The sequence below is a fragment of the Sander lucioperca genome, chromosome 15 (genome assembly GCF_008315115.2).
Source record: "Sander lucioperca isolate FBNREF2018 chromosome 15, SLUC_FBN_1.2, whole genome shotgun sequence".
Lineage (NCBI taxonomy): Eukaryota > Metazoa > Chordata > Actinopteri > Perciformes > Percidae > Sander > Sander lucioperca.
This window is the reverse complement of record NC_050187.1, coordinates 66,896-94,885: the sequence shown is the minus strand read 5'-3', so window position 1 is coordinate 94,885 and position 27,990 is coordinate 66,896. Positions and strand designations below refer to the sequence as shown.

The window sequence follows — 27,990 nt, the reverse complement described above, 5'->3', positions numbered from 1 at the left end:
GTAGTGTAATAGTGATCCAAAATATTCTCCTTTCTGGTTGGACATTTAATAAACATTCTGTATTTGGAGAGTTAATGGCTGAGATTACCTTTGTTGAAGTCACCGAGGACAATAACAAGGGAATCCGGGTGTTTCCATCCACACACCGTATCTGGCTGGAGAGCGCACGCTGTGGCTCCTGAACTTTGGCCTGCGGTGGTATGTAAACAGTTTACAGTTAATGAAGAACGTTTCTCAGGACCTCAGGTGGTCTGGGTCAGGTCTGCTTTCTGTCCCCAGAGCCAGAACTAAACATGGAGAAGCAGCGTTCAGTTTTTATGCTCCAAATATCTGGAACTAACTCTCAGAAAACTGCAGGTCTGCTGCAACTCTCAGTTCTTTTAAATTGAGGCTGAATACTTTTTGATGCTGCCTTTATTTAATTGTTCATTTCTTATACTGCACTGTAACTTGTATTCTTGTATTTTATACCCATTCTATTTTGCTGTTTTATATTATCTTTAACCAGAGGTGTGGACTCGAGTCATGTGACTTGGACTCGAGTCAGACTCGAGTCATGAATTTGATGACTTCAGACTCGACTCGACAAAATGTACAAAGACTTGCAACTCGACTTGGACTTTAACATCAATGACTCGTGACTTCACTTGGACTTGCACCTTTTGACTCGAGAAGACTTGCTACTTCCCATGAAAACTGGGGAAGAAAATGTTCACACGGCCGCGCCGCTCTCAGTTTATCTGCATCTGTGAAAAAAATGTGCACCACCTGTATGCATGCAGAGAGCACGCGCGCTGCCTGCACGACATCCAATCACTGTAGTCCCACGTTGTTTTGATTCGACAGCATCTAAGCAGGCACATTGCAAGACAACCAATGAAGCACAAGCAACAACGCGCCAGTTGGCAAAATGATACTGAAGATTTCGTTTGGCTATAAAAATTACGAGGTAGTCGACAAAAAAAGAGTTGCAATTTGCAAAACATGCGGGTTACAAGATTACAGACGGAGCTGCCACAACGTCCAACTTTGTTCGACACCTGAAGTTGCACAAAGAAAGGTAAGTTTTGAACGAATGCTAAGCACCTTATCGGATGTATGTACCGTAACTTACTAGCTGCTGCATATTTACTGTCTCAACGACACAGTAAACGCACGTCTCCCTTGCTGGTTCATGCTTACAAAAATAGGGATTTTTGAACCCTGATTATATGAGGTACATGAGTGTAGCACACTCAGATGGAAAACCTCGCCAACATCATGTCAACGTCCGTTTTAAAGTAACGTTACCATAACACAGTCACAGTAGAGCCACCATTAGCCTTCCCTTTTCATATCAGGGGTTGTATTCGCTATAACTACCGCCTCGCTATACATTATCCCGCTTATTACATGGCTACCTACCAAATAAATACTTTGACACAAAATATTGATTTAAAAAGGAGTTTATTGATTTAAAAGCGATTGTATTGCTTCCGCTAAACCGAACTGCGTCCATAGCAACGCTCTGTTTTTCATGGCAACGGTCTGTTATCAAGAAATAACAGACCGCATTCTACATTGGAATTCAACCAAGCCATGTAATAAAATAAAATAATAACGATTATAGTAGTAATGTTCAGAGATGCAATAGATTATTATAGTGCAGTTCTTAACTAATGGGAATATTGTTTAGCTTATTTTTGGTTTAATTTGGTTTACTTTAGTTATTTAATTTATTCAATTATTTTGTTTTGCTATACTTTTCATGCCAACTTGCCATGGCCCCCCTAGCACCCCCTCGCGGCACCCAGGGGTCCCCGTCCCCACTTTGAAAACCACTGCTATAAAGCATATGACTTCAGTTTTTTGAGAGAAAGGGCTTTCTTATGACTTTTGAAGCAGTGAAAATATTCTTAATATTGCATACACTGAAACTGAAATGACTTGAAATGACTCGAAACTAAAATGGTAGGACTTTGGACTCGACTTGAGACTTGTTGGCTTTGACTTGTGACTCGACTCGGGACTTGCCTCATCTTTGACTCGACTTGACTCGGGACTCGAGGGCAAAGACTTGAGACTTACTTGTGACTTGCATAACAATGACTTTGTCCCACCTCTGTCTTTAACACGTTTTTTAATTGTTTTTAACTTCTCTTTAATGAGTTATGTAAAGCACTTTGCCTTGTTGCTTAAATGTACTAGAGAAATAAAGCTACCTTGCCTCCACTGACGGTCTCGGAGGCCATGTTCGGCCCTGGTGTGTGGCCGTATTGACTAGGAGCTCTGTTAAAGGAGAATTCCGGCCAATTTTTACGTTAATTTTGATCGCTATAAATATGCGTGTACTTTCGTTTGAAAAAACCCTGACCCGAATCGGTGCAGGCAACACGGAGAAGCTGCAGCTATGTGTACAAGCGTCCCCTGAGCTAAAACGGCAGTTGTCGGGGCAGGTTTTAGAGTGCCTTTGTGCCTCTTAACAGACACAAAATGCAATTAAAATGTCTGTGCAACATGAACAGGGCCCTTACGTGTCAACAAGATGCGTTTTCAACTCAGACATTGTTTTAATTCACCTACCCTGTCTCAATTCTGCTGGTAGCTAACTCGCCCTGTTAGCTGCTAGCTGCCGTCCGTGATAAGTGTGTTCAGCCAAAATATCACGCAGCACTTCCGTGTGTATTTGTACCTCATCCATTTTGTGTGTGATCGATCTGGTGTTGGTGAGTAGGAGGCTTGGCAGTGTCGAGGGAGGGACTTGTTGCGTCATGGATATTGATTGGTGTTCACAGTAGCCAATAGCACTGAATGTGTGTTACACCCACCCGACATGTTAGTGGTTTATCCATAGACAGTATATAATGGACCAACAGATCCCGTGTCTCTGGACGGAGACCAGTGAAGGCCATTAGAAGCACTTTTCCGGTGATGGCTGAGCGTTACTGAGCAGCCTCCACCTGAGAGAGATGGCGTAAATGTGCCGTGAGCAACCTGTCTGAAAGTTGGAAGTCTTCTGGTAGCTGTGCCAAGAGAAATCTCAATCATTCCCAATCTAGCAGAGACGGAGAGCGTAGGTATATGTAAGGAGATAACATAGACACAGGCTAATTATTGATCACTAAAATGATAGTTAACATTAGTAATTACACTTAAACAGCTAATGGAAGTCCAAACTGCCTGTTAGCTTCTCCTGTACTATACGGTAATTCCTCTACAATGAGACAGTAAGTCGCGTGGTTATGACACAATCGTTAGCCTATTTTTATAAAAACGTCTGCTACGGAGCCATAACGTGAGGTACAAGGTAATGGAGCCTTTTATACATTGTCGTGTTTCTTTAGAAATAAACAATGGACAAATAGAGTCTTTAAACGCTTCAGATGTAAAGTTATTCGCTGTCAAAGTGACGTCAAAATGAATGGCAGTCAATGGGATGCTAACGGGGGGTGATCGTTTGGTAGCATCAAAATGGCGCCATAGGAGGTTTGCGTTCTGAAGCGAAGCTTACCCCCTTGGGCTTATCTGACTCTGCCCGGACTAGGCTAGTTCTCTATGTTAATGTTAGTTTGTCATAACAAAGACTTTGCCAGTTTATGTTGCCATAACAGACATCTAAAACAATGTCAATGTTGCAGTAAAAGTGTAATAATTCACCATATGACACTTAAGGTTAACAGTCATAAAGACTCCTTCATGTTTATGACAGGTGTCATGTCATGGTTATGACAGTGTCACGTCTTATGCACACCTCTTTAAATAATGTGTTACCCACATCTTTCCTGTTAGAAGGCTGAACGGTATTTGAGCCAAATTACTGTATATAAAATCCATGCAAAGACATTTTGCCACTAAATCAAGTGAGGGGAGGAACTTCTTGCCAACAGAGAACCCTAAAGAGAACATATGCATTGATTTTCTACAAACATTTCAAGTACTCTTAAAATGCGATCCTTGTCAAGCCTCACTTCAGTGTCTGTACTGTACACACTATACGTCTAAAGCCTCTTCACTTTTATTCCATTACAAGGATTACATAATTATATTTCGATCCAATGGAACACATCAAAAGGAAGGAAAAGAAATGCCCCCCCTAACGTCAGAATATATTCTTCATTCCTCTCTGCTACAATGACTATGTTTACATGCACATAATATTTATATACGTATAATACGGTTTTTGCCCTTATTCCGAAAAAGACTAAGCTATTTCCATGGCTAACGAAATATTCCACTAATATTCTCGTTTACATTTAGCCGTGCAAAATACGTTTTTTTTCAAAGTTTACCAGCGGTGGTGGACTTGTTGGACCGTAAAAACACAGCGTCCCTCTTTCATTCTTTCAACCAGCTTCTTGAAAAGGTCGGCATAGCGATGTTTGCTCATATCCAAAAACCTGTTGACATCCAAGTCTTTGATAATGTTTAAAAGTAGCTGTGTTTCTCCTTCTTATCAGGTCTGCAGCCCTTCAAACTGTTGGCTGGTTGGTTTGTGTACAGTAACCATAGCAACGCACCGAGCTGAACATAAAGTTTATACGTTCGGTCTCATCGGATTTTCTCTTGATCGATATACGGCTTGTGTGATAAACGCTGATGAAAACGTTATTTGCCGAATAAATAATGAATTGCGATTAAGTTTTAGGTCATTTTATGGTTAAACAGATGCACCTGTACGGTACGGTATCATACAACGGTTGTCTACTACAGCCTGTAGTATGATTGATAACCAGCCCTTTCTATTGACAAAATCCCTGCAGCCTTCACCAAGAGGTCTAATCGGGATGTGAGTCCCGTCTATTGTACCATACACCTGTGGCGCAAGGTGCGCTCCATAGTTACGCAGCGAGATCTCATGCGCCTCATTCACTCCAGGTAGGTATATACCTTCGCATCTTCCTCGTTTGTATGGCATTGCACACGGCGTAAACACAATGTATCGCTGACCCAAAAGTACCACTCTGTACTCTGCACATGTAGCCAGTTTGTAAAGCGCAATGGTGTTACGGTTCTCGGTTGGAACCGTAGGGCCATGGCTTATCTGGGTCAAGGGACGTGCCAGTAAAATTACACAATAGGTCAAATCCTAAAATGCTTCAACCAAAGGGTTTCCGTGAAGTGTCTCTAAACCACGATCTTCCAGAACTGTTTAGAGCGCTCTCGTACCCACACCACAGGCAGCCTCCGTTGTCGTCGGGTATTTACGTGCATCTGCATTATCATAACAATTTGTTGATACCGTTGTTTTGTTATTATAGCTTGATATGTCGCTCTCAGCTGGCACATAAGCACTATTACAACTTGTGCACTTGAATGTTGTGTGATTCAGTGCGAAAATGAATGGAAACACCATAAAATGTCTCAAATCGATTCGATATACCAATTTGAGCGCAAAACAGCATGTGACGTCATTACGCACATGCTTTTATTCACTTTAAAGCCGTTGGATGGAAACACACTTTTACCGGCTTTATCTGCAAGAGTTTTTTTTACCGAACTTCAGATAATTCGACTGAGTGGATGGAAACTTAGCTAGTGTCCGTATGGCTCTGTAATGTAGTGAGAACCCTCATGCTCCCCTACCAGACTTACCTTACCTTGCCTTGTCCTTCCTCTTTCTTTTTGGGAATAATCTTCCCATTAAAGAGAATTGGGCAAATATATCCTGGCAGCATTTCTATATCCACTTTTCCCTTGGCATTTGGTGGTAACCACTTCATCATATTAGGTCCCTCATCAATAGTTAATTTTTGCACCTATTAGCGACTGTTACCCAGTGGTTTTTCCTGCCTCTCAGGTTTAGAACACATTCCTCTGGCTGCTTGGCCTTCCTCCATGCGTCTGCACTCTCTGGTGTGAACAGCTGACAGCCACAGACAAAGCACTGAGCTGGAGACAGAGGTTTGGAGCTGACACAGGGGTGCCAAGAACAACCACACCGGGAAGAGATATTAAAAGTAAATCAAGTTGAAAGATTTGGAGGAAAAAGCTAAATGTACCTGAAGAGATGTATGTAAGATATTGGTGTATAGTATGTAGAAAGATTCAGTGTGTCAGATACTTTGAGATGGGATCCAGTATCTCTGTCAGAGTGAGTGCTCTCCACCCATCTCTTCTTCCTGTCAGTGTGTACTGAGGGCTGGATGGATGAGGGTGGGGACAGGCAGACGCCTAGATAAGCCTTTACTCCTACAGTACTTCTAAAGGCTACTGCCACTTCTCCTGATCTCGCTGCAAAGGACTTTTGGAGCTCTTTTTCTTTATTTGAGGTACTACAGTTCCTGAGCATAGTTTGCTAAACCTCGACAGTAAAAACAAAGTAGAAATATAGAATGAGGAGAAAACCAGACAGCAAGGAAAGCAGGCACAAAAGAGGAAGGTGGCATGCCTGCTGTTTGTCTGTTTTGGAATAAGGCTTGGTATGCTCATGTGCCAATATCCACCTCTCAGAGACTTCTAATGAAGAACTGGAAGACGTCCCAGAGTTTTGTTTGCTGACTTCTCTCTCTCCCAGATTTCTTTTTCTTTATTCCTGCTCACGTTTCAGAGGCGCCACTGGATCTAGGAGCAGTGGAAGAGTAGGAGAAACAGATAGAGAGGGTTGCAGGGAGGAGAAATATCACATGTTTTTTCAAAATTTTAAATTACATACTACATCTTTTGTTTTCGTTTTGACGGGAGCCACAGCAGATGATTGTGATGAGCTTGAACTTGAAAGTGATTTAACATTTTTCAATGGATCAAACAATAACCAAAGTTGGTCTGCTCTCACTCCCCCTCCTCATGGTTTCTGCCATGTTTTCGGTGGCAGTGGGCAACCATACAGGACGGATCAAGGTGGTGTTCACACCAACCATCTGCAAGGTAACCTGCACGGGGGGCAGATGTCACAACAACTGTGAGCTGGGAAACACCACCACCATCATCAGTGAGAACGGCCGTGCTACTGACACCCTGACAGCCCCCAACTTCAGAGTAGGTTAGTGATCTCACACACACACACACACACACACACACACACACACACACACACACAAACATGATATTCTGCAATATATTGCACAATTTATTACCTTTTTTCCAACTTCAGATTTTTCCCAATTTCAAATGATGTTTCATCTATAAAGATACTTTTCTCTGTTTGTTGATCTCACTTCAATTTTATTGCTGCAAAATGGGATTGTCAAGCAGACAAACTGACCAACACATATATAATAATAGATTGATACTTGGAGTCTGTGTATCGCTACAGTATTACCATGGAAAATATCGCGATACTATGCTGTATCGATTTTTTCCCCCACCCCTTATCTTTCCAGAGTAAGTATTTGTTTGCTGCTATATTAACGTTCTGAATGGGTTCTGAGTATTGTTTTGGTTTCTGCTCTTGACATGGACCATGTTTGGAGCTGCAGCTGGTACACTGCCCAGCACCAAGCAGCAGATAGACCAACCCAGTCTCACGGCAGTTCGTGAAATGGTCACGTTATTTAATCTATTGATTTGTGTACACGGACACGTTTATCTTGTTTATTTTGTGGTGGCCAGTACGTTTTTTAAACTAATGTATTTCAATGGGAAGCATATTTCGTGATCACAGCACGACTACGGTAGAGAGTAGTATGAAATGCTGAAAATCCGCACAGGTTGGTTGGGGGGTGGTGGATGGTTCAAACAACACAGGACTTTCACCCGGGAGACCGGGGACCGTGTCCTGCGTGTCATGTTTGCTTTTCCCGTTGTTCTTTTCCTAAACTCAACCGTCCCGTTGTTGTCCCGCGTCCCCCAGAGACCGCGGCCATCTTCCGCGTGTGACGTGTTCTTTCCCTGTTGTTCTTTTCCTAAACCCAACCTCTGTATAGATGCTTCATATTACGAGCTGACCACCACGAAAAAAACGAGATAAACATGTCCATGTACACGAATCAATAGATTAAAAATTGCGTGACCATTTCACGAACTGCCGTGAGACTGTGTTGGATAGACCCAGTTAGCGACTACCTGATGAACAGTGCACTTTCTCCTTCTTCCAGTGTTGCTTTTACTATCCACAATCCAGACCCATCTCTGGGTATATATATATATATATATATATATATATATATATATATCGCCAAAGGTGTTAAATAAAAAGTTGGACAAACTCATAGAAATGTTAAAATTCACTCACAGGCTGACAAACATATTGCTTTGAGAGTAACCCTCATCTTGAGCTCTCTATAAGTTAAATAGACTTGTAACTTGTTGATCAGTTTTCCTGAATATGATTGTGCAATATATCTCCAAAATGTTAGCAGAGGTACAATATACTATCTTTGACTAACCCATGTAGCCATCTAAATACCTTATCTTAGCTTTTACAGTTTCTAGATACATTGTTAGGAAGAAGTTATGATGAAATTGCTTTGATATGTAAGGTTGTGAATCAAAAGTGTAGGGTAAATGTCTTCAAATTGAGTATATATAATAAGATTGCAGCCTCAGATTATCATGAAACGCACTGTGTGTTATGGAGCATGTAACTTGGGTGTTCTGTAATGTGTTGAACAGACCCGGGAAACCGTGTCTGAACCTGCCTCAGTCCTTACAGGGAGCAGGAACAAGATGAATTCCTGTCTGACACAGCTGAACACATATAGAACTGGAGTAACACTAGCTCAAACAGACAGATGGTGGTCTTTTGTTTCCTGGAATGGATTTGTAGTGATGTAGTTAGATACATTTAGCTTCACATTGACATCTGTGAACATTGACATGAAATTTGAGCCACAAGCCAGTTACCAAGTGTCTTTATTGTGATGGCCTCTGAGAATGTGGTAACACTGGAGAATCCACTATGGACCTTTTGAATATTCAATTTTATTCACTTTATCTCTTGCAGAATAAAGATGGCAGTGAAAGAAACCTTGCGTGCTTTGCCATCAGCAAGGTTACCTAATTCAGTGTAACTCTGTGTTCTCAACAACCTGGAATTTAGATCAGCTACAACATGGATGTACCATGGCAACGGTGGTGATGAGAAACATTTTAACCTAGAATAATATAACTCTTGTAGCTGTAGGAGTGCATGTGCCTGCCCATATCAGCAAGGATCTGTGCAGATGTCCATGGCAGACCATTTGACTGTATGCACCATCTGCATACACACTTTTGGAGTATATTATATCATGTTAGATTAGATTCAAATTTGTCATTGCAGAGTACAGGTACTGAGACAATGGAATGCAGTAAAAAAGTATTTTTTTTTATCAGACGCAGCATAGAGAGGATTGGAATGGCTGCATACGCTGTAAGCACTCTGCTACTGAGCAGCCTTTACATGTCTCCAGCTCTCTTAGTACATCCATGGCCTCAGGGCTCTCCCAGCACATTTCAGATCTACTTTCTCCATGGGTTTTTGATTAAGTGTAGATCAATGTAAATCACATACCTTATGTTGGTGGGTAAGCTAAATGTTATCCAAAAAAAATCTGCCAAATTGCCAATAAAAGACCACGCTCTGTTTAAATACACTGACAATAAATTTTCGCTATAGAGTTTATTTACTTTTTTTTCCACAGTCAGCGCAATAATGTACAGTATCTGTATATCACTTTCAGAGATGACTTGATCAGTACTGAGACCTGTTCTCCTGTATCCTCTGCTGATGGAGCCTCACTTTCTGTTGATAGCACTCTTTACTATTGTGGCTTAGCATTAGCAGACATTTCAAACAAAACCAAAAAGAAAAGTAAATCATTTATTGTCAATAAATGTAAAAGGCTTTCACGTACTAGCTAAAGACAAATCTGACAACTTACTTATGTGTTGCGTTCTCAAGTGCCTTAGCTATTATTGCGGTGGCAGAGTTGAAGCAAACACATTACACTGACAGTGGAAGCAGAGATGTTTGGCTTGTCTCCGAGTCTGTGTGAATGGTGAAAGAGATTTTGGGGGAGAGCTTTGGGGAAAATAGCATTAATGTGGCACCTCTGTCCGTAGTGATTCATGATTTAAATCATCAAACTCTGTGATTTGTTTTTTCGTATTCAGAAGAATTGTATAAGTTAATAAAAAAGAAAACAGCACTGCAGTGAAATTGAAAGGTTGGCCAGGAACATAAGAATCTACCCAGCTAGTAAGAGAGCAGGGCTGAACTCACCATCAGTAGCTAGGCCGCTCATTATTCAGCAGCCCCCTGTCAGCAACCCAAACACAGGGATTTAATGGAGTTTTATAAAAGAAAAAAAAGGATTTATGGAGTCGAGGCTTGCGGCTCCCCCCCACCAAAGTTGAAGTGTATTGTTGGAGCAGCTGAACAGCTCAGAACAGAAAAGATGTCACTGGACAAATGATTGAAGTTGTGTAGAGTATAGTTTTAATGGCATTGGATGACTACGTTTTCAACATGTAAAAGGTTCTATTGAATCTTTTGTAAAGATTTCTTAGCAAAACGTAGGAAGTGAATCATTCACATACATTACAGTCTCATGTTAGGTGCCACACTTGTAATGGTGCAGGGCTCTTACTTAATGTTTTCCACCATCCTCCCAGAACCGTCCCCAAATACCAACTAAACTGTCCCAAAATTAGTGTGGACTGTCCCAAATTTAAAATCTTTGTTTTTTACATTATCATTAGTTAGAATAACTAACTGAACTTCTCCAGCGTCGAAGCTGGAGAAGCTCAAGCTGCCAGGTTGAGATTGCTAAACCCAACGTCACACAAAGTCAATGTTAGCTAGATGGTAGTCTTGCATTGCCAGACATTACTCCACAGCGCAGCGGAGTTGCTAGATGCTGCTATGTTGAAGGTTATAAAAGCCCTTGCTTTTACGGAGCTCTGTACCCGGCTGACAGTCACCTTTTATCGACTAACTGTAACAACAATGACCGCTAAAAGATCTTGCGAAGCTTTGTGCCCGACCTCTCGGTCGTCTGTACCCAGGGCACAGTCACTGTCTGTCGGCTACGCCCACTGAACAGAAGCGTGGGACAATTTTGGCTGGGGGGTGATTGTCGGTACTACTACTTCCAGACCTGTTATACAGCTTGTCTATACACTGTATAGTCAGTACATAACACATTATGGTTGCATGCCATTTTGTAAGAAAGTGGGAATCATCTTACAGTCCAACATATCATAACCTTGAAGCTGGTGATGGTAACGTATAAGGAAAAATGTGCGGTTTCTGGCATATGTCATGGATCCTATGTTAGCAGTTAGTGTGTATTAGCTTAGTCAGGATCCCTTCACCCGCTTTGTCTACATTTTTTTGCGAGTAACTAACTCAAGCAACGTTACTCTATACAATTTAATGCGAGCACATGGATGTTGAAATGAATGAAAATGACCATCCCTACGTCAACCGTGATATAAATGAATGAAGCTCAACGCTTACCTGTTTAGGAGGAAATTAGTCAACCCGCTGTATCCTTCTTTTAAAGCCCATGTTGCAGGTTAACCACCACTGTTGATTAATGGGTACATAAAGCACTCAACATATGTATATCATTGTTAAAAATGTCACCAAATAGTGTTAAAGGCCAGTTTTTACCGTTTTAGTCGTTTAGTGGGTTTTTTAACGCAATTCTGTGATGACGTCACGTTGGGGGGACGTGCCTCAGCCTAGTACTAGAACTATGGTGACTGACTGGGATGAGGAAGAGGTGGAAGAGGTGTTTTTACTGTCAGTGAATAGCACCGAGTGAAAGTCAATGTTTTCTTTATATTTAGTGACAGTGATCATGTCGTTAGTTCAGATAAGTACTGGTAATCTAGCTAGATCTAGAAATAGAAGGCATCATACTAGCTATGGGCTAACTTGCCAGTCAGTCTCACCTGTGAAATCCCCCGACGTTGTAAACACATTTTCGATTAGATATCTCACGTTTTGATGGACCCTACTAGCTCCAGTAACAACATATTTGCCTAGTGTTCATTTATTACTTGGATGGGGATGCTGTTCGGCTTTTCACAAGTTTAGACAGCTAGCTAAAGCTACGCCGACGTTTGCTAACGTTAGCGCAACAGCGTTAGCCTAGACGGCTAGCTAGCTAGGTAAATATTACGACTGCCTTCGTTGTTTCCTATATCTGCGTCCACGTTGTCAACATAAGACATGTGGCGTTAGTGCTCCTTTTGTACCATAATTGTATTGAATGAAATGTTAAGCTTCGCTCCTACGAGATGGGTGGGTTTTTGTTAGCTACGTTACACACAATGTTAACTGGCTATAGTTAGCCTGTGCTAGCGGAATTAGCTAATGTTGCGTAGCCAGCCAGCAGCTTCGGCAGTAGTTCCGGCGAGCTAACCACGACAGCTAACACATCCACAAGCGTCTCTATTTCAAACATCACTGCAGATTGACTGCTTTTAGCAGGAGAGGTTGATTGTGGGCGACAATACTGTCGTGGTTAGCTTACCGAAACTACTGCTGATTGCCGAAGTTGCTGGCTGGTTATGCAACATTAGCTAATTCCGCTAGCATACAGGCTAACTATAGCCAGTTAGCTTTGTATGTAGCTAACAAAAACCCACCCATTTCGTAGGAGCTTAAGCTTAACATTTCATTCAATAAAATGATGGTACAAAAGGAGCACTTACGCAACATGTCTTATGTTGACAACGTGGACGCAGATATAGGAAACTCCGAAGGCAGTCGTAATATTTACCTAGCTAGCAGTTTAGGGTAACGCTGTTGCGCTAACATTAGCAAACGTCGGCGTAGCTAGCTGTCTTAAACTTGTGAAAAGCCGAACAGCATCCCCGTCCAAGCTGTGTTTCACTTTCCCTCCAATATTATTATACACATAATAAAGACACATGGACTCGGTCGAGACCAAAAGCCATATTTTGCAACACCAGTGGCACAGACCGAGCCCATAGACAGTGAACAGAGACCAGTGGCACAGACCGAGCCCATAGACAGTGGTCGTCTCCCCAACGTGACGTAATGCAATGCATTGTGGGGGAAAAGGGAATCATTGCAAACCGCTGTAAAATAGTACTACTTTTTCGTATTTTATTCCGTTTTGTGATATCCATTGTATTTGATGTTGTTGGGTAACAGTTAAAATGTTTATTACCAACAAGCAAATTGCACAAATTCATTAGAAAATAAACCCTGCAACATGGGCTTTAAATGCATCTCCAATATTTACCCATGTTTTACCTCATCTCTGGTTATGCAACCGTTTAGAAAGAGGGCAAGTTTTGTTAGGGCGGTTAGAATGAATCTATCTGTTGATCCAGTTTGTTTGTTTGCTGCTTCCATGGCTGTACTACAGCTGTAGCCTGCTGGGTTTGTGTTTTTACAGGTATATCTGGCAACCAAGCCCAGCTGTCAGAATGGGCAGTTGATACCAACACACAGGCAAAAACACAGATATTCCGTCACGGAACAGAAATTTCAAAAGGAGAAAATACTGGCTTTAGCATTGTTGTCAGAAAACATAGTATTTCAACTTAGCATGTTTCCTTAATATCTGATGACATATGTGGTCATTTTTTGATTAAATACAGTAAATAAATTACATTTAGCAAAAATAAAACATCATATAAATTATTATAGGATCAATCATCAACATTTTATTTAAATCCATCTGAAGATTAGAGACTAGAGGTGAATCAGTCACACCACAAACAAAGTGCTGTCCTTAACAAGAAGTTGGCCCTTTTTGGGGGCCCTATATAGAGTTTCACACACGGCCCCCTAAAAGCCAGAAAGGGCCCTGCTAGCTGGTGTGTGTGGATAAGATGCAGCTGTGATGGGAAGATGGGCAGCATGTTGCCAGGACCCAATGCCATGGAGAGATGTTCCCAGAGGGGATGAAGAGAAAGGAAGTAGCGTTAAGTGTTAATGCCAGTGACATGTTTAAGCTGTTGTAGAGTTTTGACCCTTAACGTGACATGATAACGTTATTGTCAGCTGGCTCACTGTAAATGCAAATGTCTGCTCTGACTCGTTAACTGTAACGTTACCGTTAACATTAGACAGGCTAATGTTAGCTAACTGGTTGCTAACAAACAATTAACTACAACGTTAACAAACAATAAAGTGGCTTAAAGCTTGTCAAATTGGGTTGAATCCCTGCAGCTGTCGGGCAGGGTCGGGTACTGCTCTGCATGTTCCTGCTGTCTGCTCACCTGATGGAACAATAGAAAGTGCAGCAGTAGCCTATCCAACCACGGGACGCTGGTGTCGTACATCTCTTTGACAGTCAATACTTGCGGTGAACGGCATCTAATTTCACATGTCTAGCTATGTGTTGTGTGTGTGTGTGTGTGTGTGTGTGTGTGTGTGTGTGTGTTTATGTTGTCAAGGAGGTTTATGAACTCTGTGTGCTACACAAAATGTGCAGTCAGACTCATTTTCATCGCCGTTCATTGTAACATTAGCAGGGTTTTTATTCTTTCAACTATCGTCCCAAAATTAATTTTTGTCATCCCCGATCCTTTATTTCCCGGCCCCGGGACGACAGGAGGTCCTTAAGCTCACCTTGATGGTGGCTTGTTTACTTCCTCCAACAACCCAGATCCATCTCTAGGTTGCATCAGTCAGAAATACAAAACAGTTCCACTGATATTTATGTATTAGCTTTCCAACTCACTGTTGGTACTTTGAGAGAATGTTGCAGATTTATGCTGCACAAGGATCTGACAGAAGGTGGAGAAACAGAGCTTAGTGGCATGTGCCTGTCCAGGCTCGCCTTATTCCTCCCCTGCCCTCAGTCTTCCTTCCCTTCCCTCCTTCCTCCGTCTTTCTCATCTGTGTGATAGGGTGCAGACCTGAGCCAAGGAAGGTAGCTGGAAGTTTATGTGCAGTCCAGACCAAGCTCAAAGAGCCCAGACAGAATAAATCTCACTTGTCTTGTTTATCATACCTACCCGATGAGAGAGACGTTGGGGAACAGTGTTGATTCATGATACAATGGAAGGAAGGGGTGGATCTTTTTAAACCCAGGCCACAACCCATGATGACATGTTGGCCAATTACCAGAGCTAGCCAAGTCCAAAAGATAAGGCTTGGTAATTTCAGCAGGTTCTTAGAAACTGAGGAAAAATATGAACTTCAAAGCTGTAGAATGTATATAAATATTTTGTAATTTTAGATTGGGGAATTTGTATTACTGACTTGAAATAACAAAAATATCACAGTGAAATAAACTTTCTTTTCAACCAAATGTAGTCTAGTTGTACGTTCGATAGATGCCTCAGGGCTTTTCCCCAGCTAATCAGCAGAAACATGCTGCCTGGGACTCCAGCCCATTCTTCATCTGTCTGTCTGATTGGCTCTGAGCCTGACTGGCTGCAGCTCTGGTTCTCATGTCTCTTTTTCTCTCACATTGTTTCTACTTATATAATGCTAAAGCTAAATCTGAAACAAAATGCATCGTTTAACTGTACTTCATGGACTGGCACTTCACTTGAGGTTTTCAATTGATTAAATGTTAACCACTACGTTGTAAAAGGAAATTTAGCACTTTTTAATTACTGGAAATATGTTATGCTTGTAGTTACTAGGTCCATTGCTTCCCTGTGTTTCCTGGCATTCACTGCTCTCTTGCAACAAGCTTGATGTTTTCCTGGTGCTTTTTTGCCAAATGTTTTGTGTAAGTGCGTTGGAGTTGCACTCTGTCACCAGCGATGGCTCCACGATGCAGCGGGTAGATTTGTGGTCAACCTGTTCCTGATGTGATCTGACGTCATGCTAACATAAACAGCGATGACCTCATGAGATCAAGGCGGCTGGTGCTTTTTGGACTCAAGCTCTGACGTTGCTCTCCACCAACTGCAAAATTCCAGGGCATGATGGGAAACACCTGGCTCACCCTTCATCTAAGAGCTGATTGGTTTGGATGTTGAATCAAAATTTAACTTTTTATGAAGCTTATCACTTCCTGTTTGATTGAATAGATTTAGATTTTATTTGATTTGATTTTCACTATGAAGGTTTATTATGTTAACAGAATAATGTTGTGTGGTCCCTGGGGACTTTTATCAGCCAGAGAGGTTGAACACATTCAGCTCATATTACAGATAGTTCTCATAGACTGCATACAATCTATGATAGTTTAAGTCTACAATATGAATACTACTTATGTAATTCTCATGAAAGTATCATGAAATAACAAGTGTGAGGATTCTTAAAATGAGATCTGAAGTGAATCCCTGAAAGTCTGAATATCTGACAGATCAATAATGAAAACTGGTCTACTCCAGATGTATTTTTTGTATTGTCTGGAACTTCTTTAGTTTAAGAGGGACACAAACAGCCCAATTTCATTATATGATTTTATGATGAACAGTTTTCTTTTTAATTTATAACTAAAAACCAAACAAACAGCTCACATCATGAACACCCCCCCCGTCATCACCTCTTACTTAGACAAAAATTAAGACAAGATGAAATAATAACCCTATATTCAAAACAATTAAACACTAACAATAGACAACTGTAAACCAAATAAATGTATAATGTATATATGATAAAACAATAAGCACATACAGTAGTATACTCCTCTCCCCAGCACAAAGCGTCTTAGGAGCCTCCAGAAAGTTTAGGTCCTTTCCCCGTTTTCTAGTATAGACATCCAACCTGGCAAACTGTTTAGACATTTTTTCAAACGCCGCCACCCTAACCATCTCACAAGCCCACTGCTGGATTGACAACATGCCTTCATTCTTCCATCCTCTTAAAATAATCTGTCTGGCTATCATTAAACTAGTCTGGACCCAGCTTCTTATGTGCCTATCCATCCCGCTTAGGATTGTATCCTGGTCCAAAATTCCTGGACATTATCACTGGACCATAGGACATGAAGTTATTGAGGGCTGTCCTCTGTCTTACATTTCCAACAATTTGGTGTGTCTTTCAGACCAATTCCAAACAATCTGGAGGGAGTCCAATAGAAGCGATGCATAATCTTGCATGCATAAAAAACTCTATGAGGCGCACCCTCACATGTCATAGTTTTAATATTCCTAAAGATTCTGTCCCACTCCTTATGGGATTATTTTTGTGACTTTAATTGCAAGCAAAACTTCTCAAGTATCAAACAAAAAACAATAACTCAAGCAAAAAAAATGTTACCTCAAAGGTAAAACTTAAAACTTGCAAACAAAACATTTGTGTAGTCGTAAACTATTGGTATTTGTTTGATATTATGTCCTTTTGTTTACAGTTCCCTCTGATTCTTTCTCAATGTCTTTTGCTCTCTCCATCACATTTGCAGTTTTGCTCCCAGCTTTCTTGTTTGCGCTTCCAAACTCTTTGTTTTCAATTCTGACACAAACATCTCATGTGGGCGGGTCTTACAGGGGTGCGTCCCCATTGGCTAATGCGTTTTTGCAGTGAGTTTGAGTGACAGCTCAATGCCTGCCTGCCACGTTTCAGTGCAACTAACATTAGACTTTGGAGGACACGCAAGCCACTCCACAGCGGATTCCTACAAGATTAATAAAGTGTAAGTATTGATCATATATATTGTCTGTGATCTATGTTGCAAGCATGGTTACTAGACGTTTGTTGTTTCGTTGTGTTAAGTTACTAGCTAGCTAGTAAAGTAAGGTGACCAGATTTCTGAGACAAAATCCGGGGACTCAGAAGTGTAAATACCTCCAAAACGGGTAATGATTTTATCTTTGTAAAACTTAAAACGGGGACACTGCCCCTTACTAGACCTAGAGCTGCACTGGGGCACAAGCCCCCCTGAGGGGGTTCCATGGGCATGCTTTTGCTTTATTGCTTCACACTGGGCTTGTTTCTGCAACAGCTCATTGAGTATCGGATACAATAAAAACTATTGAGGAAATATTTTCCTTTGACATTGGTCCAGTATTAAACGAGATTGCTGCAGTTGGCAATGGTGAAACAAGCTACAATGTAAGTTAATAGGACGTCAATTGTCCAGCTTGTATTTACGTTCATAAAAGTGCTCGTTTTGCCGCTGACAGACTCAGATTAATATTCTAAGTGTCTGATAACATTATGGAAAGGATTTTTTTCAAGTAGGTGACCTTTCTGTTAAAGAGTAAGATCCTTTTTTTAAACATAAAAAGTCTGCGAAATTGCGTTCCCTAAACCCACCAGACTATGTACTACCATATAAATAAACAGTAATTTTAGCATCGTAAAATATGGACATTCTAGAACATCTCTGAGCTCTGAGCAGTGCTTGCTCTGGCTGTCTTGAGCTTGCGCTTTTAGGGTGCGACTATACGTTTGGTCAATGTTTTCTTTTTTTCATTCCAATTTCGGGTCTATCAGTCACAGTGAAAACCGGGGACATTTCCGGGGACAGAAACCGGGGACTGTCCCCGGAAACCGGGGACGTCTGGTCACCCTATAGTAAAGCTGTTTAAGTTAGCATTTAACGTTAGCTAACTGCCAGCGTTATCTAAAACTTGCAGCTACGTTACTGAGCTAATTTGCCATGGGAATCATGTAGGCTTTGTGAGGTCTTACTCAATGGAGCTGTACTAATTATCGTCTTCTCTCTGTAGAAAAATGAAACATTGTGGGACCTGCAGGACCCTGAGCATATAGCATATATACTGACGTAGCTATATGGTCTATTATGACAAATTATTATCCAGCTAACTACAAATTGTTGTGGTTGGTCTGATAATACACAATGCTAGGGTATTGGTTAAGTTGTACAATGTAGAAGCTGTGAATATAAGTGTTCATAGTTTTTAAAGCCTACACATTTGCTGATTGCTACTTAAAAGCAAGTTATTTTAATTGTAAATCACCCAAGCTTAGAAGCTGCAGTTATTAAACAAATGAACAAATTTCCATAAGCAAAGCCATCAAATTTGGAGTCCCACAGGGATCCATTTTGGGCCCTCTTCTCTTTATATTATATATTAATGACTTTGAAAATTCTACCATGGTTTTACACAAAGTCTTATTTGCTGATGATACAAATTTATTTATGTCACATAAGAGTCCAGTTGGACTGCAAGAAATAGTAAATAGAGAGTTAAGAAATGTAGATATTTGGTTTCGGTGTAATAAACTATCTCTTAACATCAAAAAGACAAACTACATTGTGTTTCTTTCCAACAAAAATCAAATGAAAAACAGGCATGTTTGTCTTAAAATAAATGACCAAATTATTGAAAGAGTAAATACCACTAAATCCCTTGGTGTTTATATTGATGAATGTTTCAATTTCAAATGTCATATTGATCATCTAATAAAAAAATTATCTAAATATGTTGGGTTATTTTTTAAATTAAGACATTTTCTCCCACACTCAGCACTTCTCACCTTATACAAAACGCTGTTTGAGCCTCATTTAAACTATTGTAATGTCATATGATGTAATACTTTTCCCAGCCACTTGAAAAAACTACAGATTTTACAGAAAAAAATCATATGGGCATTAACGTGGTCCGAGCCCAATACCCCCACTCGTCCTCTATTTCGTCGTCTGGGAATATTAAGGCTTACCGAATATAATGTCTTTCAGAATGCATGCATGATATTCCAGGTTATCCATAAGTTAAATTACCGTTTGTGTGAGCTTATTCCAATAAATGGTCCCCTGCACACTTATGACACAAGGAAAAAACACCTAATTACTGGCAAAAAACGACGGTTAAAATGTACGAGCCTGAGTATAGTTTGTAGGGGGCCGCAGATTTGGAACGAGCTTGAGGAAAACTTGAAAGTGTCGTATTCTGTCTCCATCTTTAAGAAAAGCCTCAAGGAAAAATTGCTTATAACATATGATCGATGATTATTCTTTAAATGGTATAGTTTGTGCTGGGATCGTCTGTCTGTTTGTAGTATTTGTCTATGTTAGTTTAAGTATGTCTGTATTTTGTTGTATTTTCTATTGTCTATTTTGTGGTAAATTGAGTTTTTGGATTGTATATTATCTGTTGTTGTTTATCGTTATCGGGCCCCCTCCGAAAAGCTATTAGTAGCTTATTTGGGGTTCCCCATTTCACGCGGCTTATATATGATTATTGTACCTTATGAGATTGTGTTTAATGATACGTTGATGACGTGTGAAATAAACGTGGTTAAAAAAAAAAAAGTTATCAATAACAACTTTGTTACCATTTGATTTGTGTAAGGAACTTTGTTATAATTTTCTATCACAGCTCACATCATACAGCAGGCAGTCCAACCAGGAGGACGTGGTAGCAGCAGTCCAACCAGGAGGACGTGGTAGCAGCAGTCCAACCAGGAGAACGTGGTAGCAGCAGTCCAACCAGGAGGACATGGTCACAGCAGTCCAACCAGGAGGACATGGTAGCAGCAGAGAGACAGGAGCCTTCAGTCTCTCTGTGGAGGAAACACTACATTTGCAAAGGCTTCTGACAGCCAGGGTATAGACCAATAGAGTACGTATTGATCATATTTTGCTGAGATACTCAATTAACACTTACAATAAAACTTTTTCTTAAGTATATTTTAATTTGTGTACTTGTAGATTCTAAGTCCTTTGTATGTCAATATATCCTACTACAGTATACTGTCCTGTAATTTAATTTGTGTTTACATTGTTTTACTGTAATTATATTTTAAAATGCACATAATATATTAAAACACTTTTTTACATTCACCCTTGTCTGTTTGGTTCATTATATAATACAGGACATAAGGTTGAGAATATTATAATGCTTTATTTTTAATCCAATATAAAACCTCACATACATAATGGATATTTGAACGTATTTTGCTGGGGCCCCGGTGGTAGAAGAAGCTGGAACTCATTATTTGCAGTACATCACAGGTCAGGATCAGTTTTTCATCACCAACAATACACAGTCATACTTAGTAATTGGGTTATGTATATATTTCACATATTCAGTTTCACCTAAGGCAAGCTGTATTTCTGTGCTGACTTGTGCCTGCAACAACACTTCTGAGGAATATCACACACAACTCCTGGACGCCTGGGATCATCTGGTCTCCTGAGCTCGCTGATGGCCCACCACTCCAGTCTGGACGACAGCCTTTTCTGCAGGACAGCTCTTTACAGGGCTGGGATGTGGCTGTAGTCCTTCACTTCCTTGACTTCTTATTGTAAAGCTTGAAGTACCTTATTAGATGATTAAAAAAAAGCGTTTGAATTTAGCTCAATAATAAATCATTTTAATAAAGCCTTTCCACTCTAGGAACATTTTTCATAATCACTACTGGAACATTTATTTCTGGAATATTATTGATCACACTTTCTAGATCCCTACCTCCACGTTGACTACATGTGTAGTACAATATGGCTTCATGTTTAATTTACTCAAATGATCCATCTACTTTTCCCTTGGATAATCTGCCAAGGCGGTCCATGGCAGCCAGCAGGACCCGAGCTTCATCAGCCATGCACATAACATCAAACAATAATGATCACTAAGCAAAGTATTTGTCAAGGGCCTGGTGTATTAGTTAAAGTACATAGTTTGGACAGTAGTAACAATATGCATTAATTCTAAATATTGTTGAAATTGAAAGCGTTAAAATATACAAAAAATATGTCAGTTATCTGCCATCTCGCAGCAGTGCAATAAAAGAAGAAACAGTGTGTACATATGGAACATTATCTAATGTATGTGTCAACCTCTAGATAGAATACATTATATTCACAGCTTCTACATTGTACAACTTAACCAATACCCTAGCATTGTGTATTATCAGACCAACCACAACAATTTGTAGTTAGCTGGATAATAATTTGTCATAATAGATCATACAGCTACGTCAGTAGCTCTGCTCGGTCCTGCAGGTCCCACAACATGCCTGTTTTTCATTTGATTTTTGTTCGAAAGAAACACAATGTAGTTTAAGAGATAGTTTATTACACCGAAACCAAATATCTACATTTCTTAACTCTCTATTTACTATTTCTTGCAGTCCAACTGGACTCTTATGTGACATAAATAAATTTGTATCATCAGCAAATAAGACTTTGTGTAAAACCATGGTAGAATTTTCAAAGTCATTAATATATAATATAAAGAGAAGAGGGCCCAAAATGGATCCCTGTGGGACTCCAAATTTGATGGCTTTGCTTATGGAAATTTGTTCATTTGTTTAATAACTGCGGCTTCTAAGCTTGGGTGATTTACAATTAAAATAACTTGCTTTTAAGTAGCAATCAGCAAATGTGTAGGCTCTAAAAACTATGAACACTTATATTCACAGCTTCTACATTGTACAACTTAACCAATACCCTAGCATTGTGTATTATCAGACCAACCACAACAATTTGTAGTTAGCTGGATAATAATTTGTCATAATAGATCATACAGCTACGTCAGTAGCTCTGCTCGGTCCTGCAGGTCCCACAACGTTTCGTTCTACAGAGAGAAGAAGATAATTAATACAGCTCCATTGAGTAAGACCTCACTAAGCCTACATGATTCCCATGGCAAATTAGCTCAGTAACATAGCTACAGGTTTTAGATAACATTAGCAGTTAGCTAACTTTAAATGCTAACTTAAACAGCTTTACTAGCTAGCTAGTAACTTAACACAACAAAACAACAAATGTCTAGTAACCATTAGGGGTGGGTGATATGGACAAAAAATAATATCTCAATATTTTTGGCGATTTTGACGATAACGATAATTAGACGATATCCTTTAAAAATGTGTTTTTAAAAGTCTGAGTTACTTAATCACTGATGATGATAATAATGGGCACAATGTTGAATGAAAACAGTTCTTATTTATTTTCTTTAAAATGTAAGTATTCAAGTAAAAACAATTCAAAGACAAAATCCTAATTGAGCTAGTGTAGGAACATTGAACTCTGAGTAAACATTCAGTTGTTCACCTCTGCTGTAATGTAAATGGTGCAGCACACAAGCAAGATTAAATCATAATAATAAACAAAGGGCTCTGTTCTGTAACATATTGCACATAACCATGTCCTTATTGGAAGCAGTCCTGGAGCTGGGATTGGGCAGTGTCAGGTCAGGTTTTGATAGTCCTTCTACTTGGCTGTATAGTCCTTCTGACCGGGATTTATGCTGGGATCAGGAGTAGTTGGATGTGATCTGACTGATGTATGCTGGGATCAGGAGTAGTTGGATGTGATCTGACTGATGTATGCTGGGATCAGGAGTAGTTGGATGTGATCTGACTGATTTATGCTGGGATCAGGAGTAGTTGGATGTGATCTGACTGATGCATGCTGGGATCAGGAGTAGTTGGATGTGATCTGACTGATGTATGCTGGGATCAGGAGTAGTTGGATGTGATCTGACTGATGCATGCTGGGATCAGGAGTAGTTGGATGTGATCTGACTGATGTATGCTGGGATCAGGAGTAGTTGGATGTGATCTGACTGATGCATGCTGGGATCAGGAGTAGTTGGATGTGATCTGACTGATGTATGCTGGGATCAGGAGTAGTTGGGTGTGATCTGACTGATGTATGCTGGGATCAGGAGTAGTTAGATGTGATCTGACTGATGTATGCTGAGATCAGGAGTAGTTGGATGTAATCTGACTGTGACTTTAAGGACGCCTTGTTAAAGTCCCCTGCTACAATATGTATCCCCTCCAGGTGATCGCGCTGCAGTTTGTTGACTATGGTAAGCAGGTGAGCCAAACTTATGCTAACGTTAGCATCGGGGGCTATGTAGACGGCAGTGTGCTGTTTTCATGGTAAATAAAATGGCCTGCATATAACCGACAGGGATTCCAGGTCAGGTGAGCAGTGCTAGGCAACGGTCCTGCTGTTGGTACTCCATTCATTATGCACAAAAATGCCCAGTCCTCCTCCTCTGGTCTTGCCAGAGTTCTTGTCTCGATCCTGCCGGTAGCTAGCTCGGCCTGCTAGCTGCCGACAACAATCCCCGGAGCGCCCGGTGGTCTGGCTATGTCCTCCGGGATGTTATGAGCTGCCTGGAAGGCTCTTGTAACGGCTGTGTTGTATCATAGTCCTATATTGATTAGCTCAGTGTGGCCGTACTTGTTAGTAAGACCTCGACATGGGAACGTTACGAAAAACACAAACAAAAAACATAAATATACACCGACAGGAAAGCTAGGAGCTGCTGCACAATTGTGTGCTTCCATCGTCGTCGCCCTTCTACCACTCTACACTTTTAAAGGCAGTTACACACCAACCAGAGGGCCGACCCTCGGCAGAAAAGGCAGTTGGACTGATCAGTCTCCCTGAGTTGGTCAAAAAAGTGCCTCAGAACACACCAAAGAGACGAGACGTAATACGTCTCCATAACAGCAGGCGGCGCTGATCTGTATTGTCGGCCAGAAAATGAAAACCGGCAGCTGATTGGACGAACGCGTCACGTGGGTTTGTTTTCTCCGGAAATTCAAAGCCAGACTGTCATGGCGGCTTGTTCAGAATACGATCTCATATTGTACTAAAATAGTTCACTGAAACGTGTTTCTGAAAACATTTTACGAGAGAAATAAGCCGTGCAGTTGCTGAATCTGTCTTCATTTCAGGTCATACAAAGGTCAGTTTAAAAGATTTTCATCAGATTTTGAGAGGCTTAGTCACGCTCATTCCGCTCGCCATTTCTGGGTGAGTCCCGACTGCCCTGTCTCCGACTGAACATGTCAGGTCAGCCAAAATGAAGGCTGACGGCTCCTCGGACGGACGACGGCACGGAACACACCGAACAGACTCGAGTCACCGACCTCGCCAGACTGTCAGACGGCTGATTATCGGCCCGGTGTGTAGCTGCCTTAAAGTGCCCATATTATGAAAAAATCACTTTTTCTGGGATTTGAGGTGTTATGTTGTGTCTCTGGTGCTTCCACACACATACAAACTTTGAAAAAAATCCATCCATGCTGTTTAGAGTGAGATACGGTTCCTGAATGTGTCCTGCCTTCAGTCTCTGGGTGAGCTGTTCAAAATCGGCACGGCTTGTGACGTCACAAGCCGAAACGAGCTGGCTAACCGCAACCATTAGCTCGTAATGCTTACGCTAGCATGCTAACGCTAGCATGCTACCTCGTTCTCAATAGCAAAGCACTGCTACAACACACACAAGTTCACCATAATCTCCAAAAGAATTACTTCCATGTGCGCCGTCATTTAGAAGTCTCCCAGCTAATCCTGCCTTGTAACTGACCGAAGTTGTAGAAACAGCCTTTCTTTTACTGTCTATGGAGCTAGCTAGCTGACATGATCTACATCTGAGCTACTGAGCATGTGCGAGTGCAATCAAAGATAGTACAGAAGAAGAAGAAGAAGAAAAGAGGTCTCACTCTGTAGCTAAAACAGAGACCAGCTGAAAAGAGGATCTACAGCAGTGAGAGAGAGCGGTGCAGTACAACAAAAATATGGTGTTTTTTGAAAATTAAACCATTTAAACCTATTCTGGTACAACCTTAAAATACAATTATGAACCTGAAAATGAGCATAATATGGCTGCTTTAATGCGTGTTTTCAAGTGTTTTTTTTCTAAGTAATTTAAATACTCGATTATGTCAATTTGCACATCGTTAACACAACAATGACGATATTATCGTAGACGATATAGATCGCCCACCCCTAATAACCATGCTTGCAATGTAGATCACAGACAATATATATGATCAATACTTAACACTATTAATCTTGTAGGAATCCGCTGTGGAGTGGCTTGTGTGTCACATGGATGTATTAAGAGAACTGGATACAGTGTTCAGTGGGAAGCCTCGTTCATTCCAATGAGAGTTGCTCAAAAGCGCATAAAGCAAACATGGAGCTCGGATCTTCCGCATTGACTGGCCCATGACGTCACGATGGACATGCGCACCAGCAACAGTTTGGTTGTGTTGTCGTTAAACATTGTGTTTTTGTTGTTTCTGATCGTTTACATGTTTATCTAAATAAACGATGGATGTATTTAGACAACCAAGGAGATTTAATCATTATGTTGTGCTACTAGCTACTAGCTAGCGCTAGCTATTAAGGTTAGCCTGCAGTTTGGTGAACAGAGCTCATCCATGGCTTCATCCCTCATCCACGTTACAAGCTTTACAGCATACAGCCCTCGGATGTATCATAAGAGAGAACCAAGGCGATGCAATCACTAGTTATGTCTGTAGTAACGTTATGTAGGCATATACATTGGGGAGAACAAGTTTTTGATACATTGCCGATTTTTCAGGTTTTTCCACTTACAAAGCATGTAGAGGTCTGTAATTTTTAATCATAGGTACTCTTCAACTGTGAGTGACGGAATCTAAAACAAAAATCCAGAAAATCACATTGTATGATTTTTAAATAATTCATCTGCATTTTATTGCATGACATAAGTATTTGATACATCAGAAAAGCAGAACTTAATATTTGGTACAGAAACCTTTGTTTGCAATTACAGAGATCATACGTTTCCTGTAGTTCTTGACCAGGTTTGCACACACTGCAGCAGGGATTTTGGCCCACTCCTCCATACAGACCATCTCCAGATCCTTCAGGTTTCGGGGCTGTCGCTGGGCAATGCAGACTTTCAGCTCCCACCAAAGATTTTCTATTGGGTTCAGGTCTGGAGACTGGCTAGGCCACTCCAGGACCTTGAGATTCTTCTTACGGAGCCACTCCTTAGTTGCCCTGGCTGTGTGTTTCGGGTCGTTGTCATGCTGGAAGACCCAGCCACGACCCATCTTCAGTGCTCTTACTGAGGGAAGGAGTTTGTTGGCCAAGATCTCGCGATACATGGCCCCATCCATCCTCCCCTCAATACGGTGCAGTCGTCCTGTTCCCTTTGCAGAAAAGCATCCCCGAAGAATGATGTTTCCACCTCCATGCTTCACGGATGGGATGGTGTTCTTGGGGTTGTACTCATCCTTCTTCTTCCTCCAAACATGGTGAGTGGAGTTTAGACCAAAAAGCTCTATTTTTGTCTCATCAGACCACATGACCTTCTCCCATTCCTCCTCTGGATCATCCAGATGGTCACTGGCAAACTTCAGACGGGCCTGGACATGCACTAGCTTGAGCAGGGGGACCTTGCGTGCGCTGCAGGATTTTAATCCATGACGGCGTAGTGTGTTACTAATGGTTTTCTTTGAGACTGTGGTCCCAGCTCTCTTCAGGTCATTGACCAGGTCCTGCCGTGTAGTTCCGGGCTGATCCCTCACCTTCCTCATGATCATTGATGCCCCACGAGGTGAGATCTTGCATGGCCCCCCAGACCGAGGGAGATTGACCGTCATATTGATCTTCTTCCATTTTCTAATAATTGCGCCAACAGTTGTTGCCTTCTCACCAAGCTGCTTGCCTATTGTCCTGTAGCCCATCCCAGCCTTGTGCAGGTCTACAATTTTATCCCTGATGTCCTTACACAGCTCTCTGGTCTTGGCCATTGTGGAGAGGTTGGAGTCTGTTTGATTGAGTGTGTGGACAGGTGTCTTTTATACAGGTAACAAGTTCAAACAGGTAATACAGGTAATGAGTGGAGAACAGGAGGGCTTCTTAAAGAAAAACTAACAGGTCTGTGAGAGCTGGCATTCTTACTGGTTGGTAGGTGATCAAATACTTATGTCATGCAATAAAATGCAAATTAATTATTTAAAAATCATACAATGTGATTTTCTGGATTTTTGTTTTAGATTCCGTCTCTCACAGTTGAAAAGTACCTATGATAAAAATTACAGACTTCTACATACTTTGTAAGTAGGACAATCTGCAAAATTGGCGGTGTATCAAATACTTGTTCTCCCCACTGTAGCTAATTATCGTATTATCGTTCTCTTAATACATCCATGCTAGCTACCACTAATAGCTACTAGCCGATAGCCCCGCCAGTTTGGGAAACGCTTCATACATGACATTACATCCACATTACAGGCTTTACAGCATTCAGACATCCCTCGGGTGTATCATAAGATAATGCCATGGACGTATTGGTGAATTACATCCATTAGCTATATCCATTATTACAGCTACAGGACCTCGGGAGAACAGTGTGAGCGGCCGGCGCAGTCCCGCAGCTCTGCTCGCGTCCATTACGCGCGTTCGTCATACCTAGTTTAATAACTCTGGATTCGGCTACTAGAAAATGTTAAAAACGTGGCGTTTTAAACAAGGACCCTTTAAT

General features: G+C 41.0%; 1 protein-coding gene across 2 annotated transcripts in view; it reads left to right on the top strand.

Moving 5' to 3' along the window:
• Positions 1–27,990, top strand: part of ltbp1 (latent transforming growth factor beta binding protein 1) — a 144,318-nt gene that overhangs the window by 82,380 nt on the left and 33,948 nt on the right. For both annotated transcript variants that reach the window (XM_031299982.2, XM_031299981.2), the window contains exon 5: positions 6,791–6,958. In XM_031299982.2, coding sequence (XP_031155842.2) covers positions 6,791–6,958 — 168 coding nt within the window. The remainder of the gene's footprint in view (positions 1–6,790; positions 6,959–27,990) is intronic.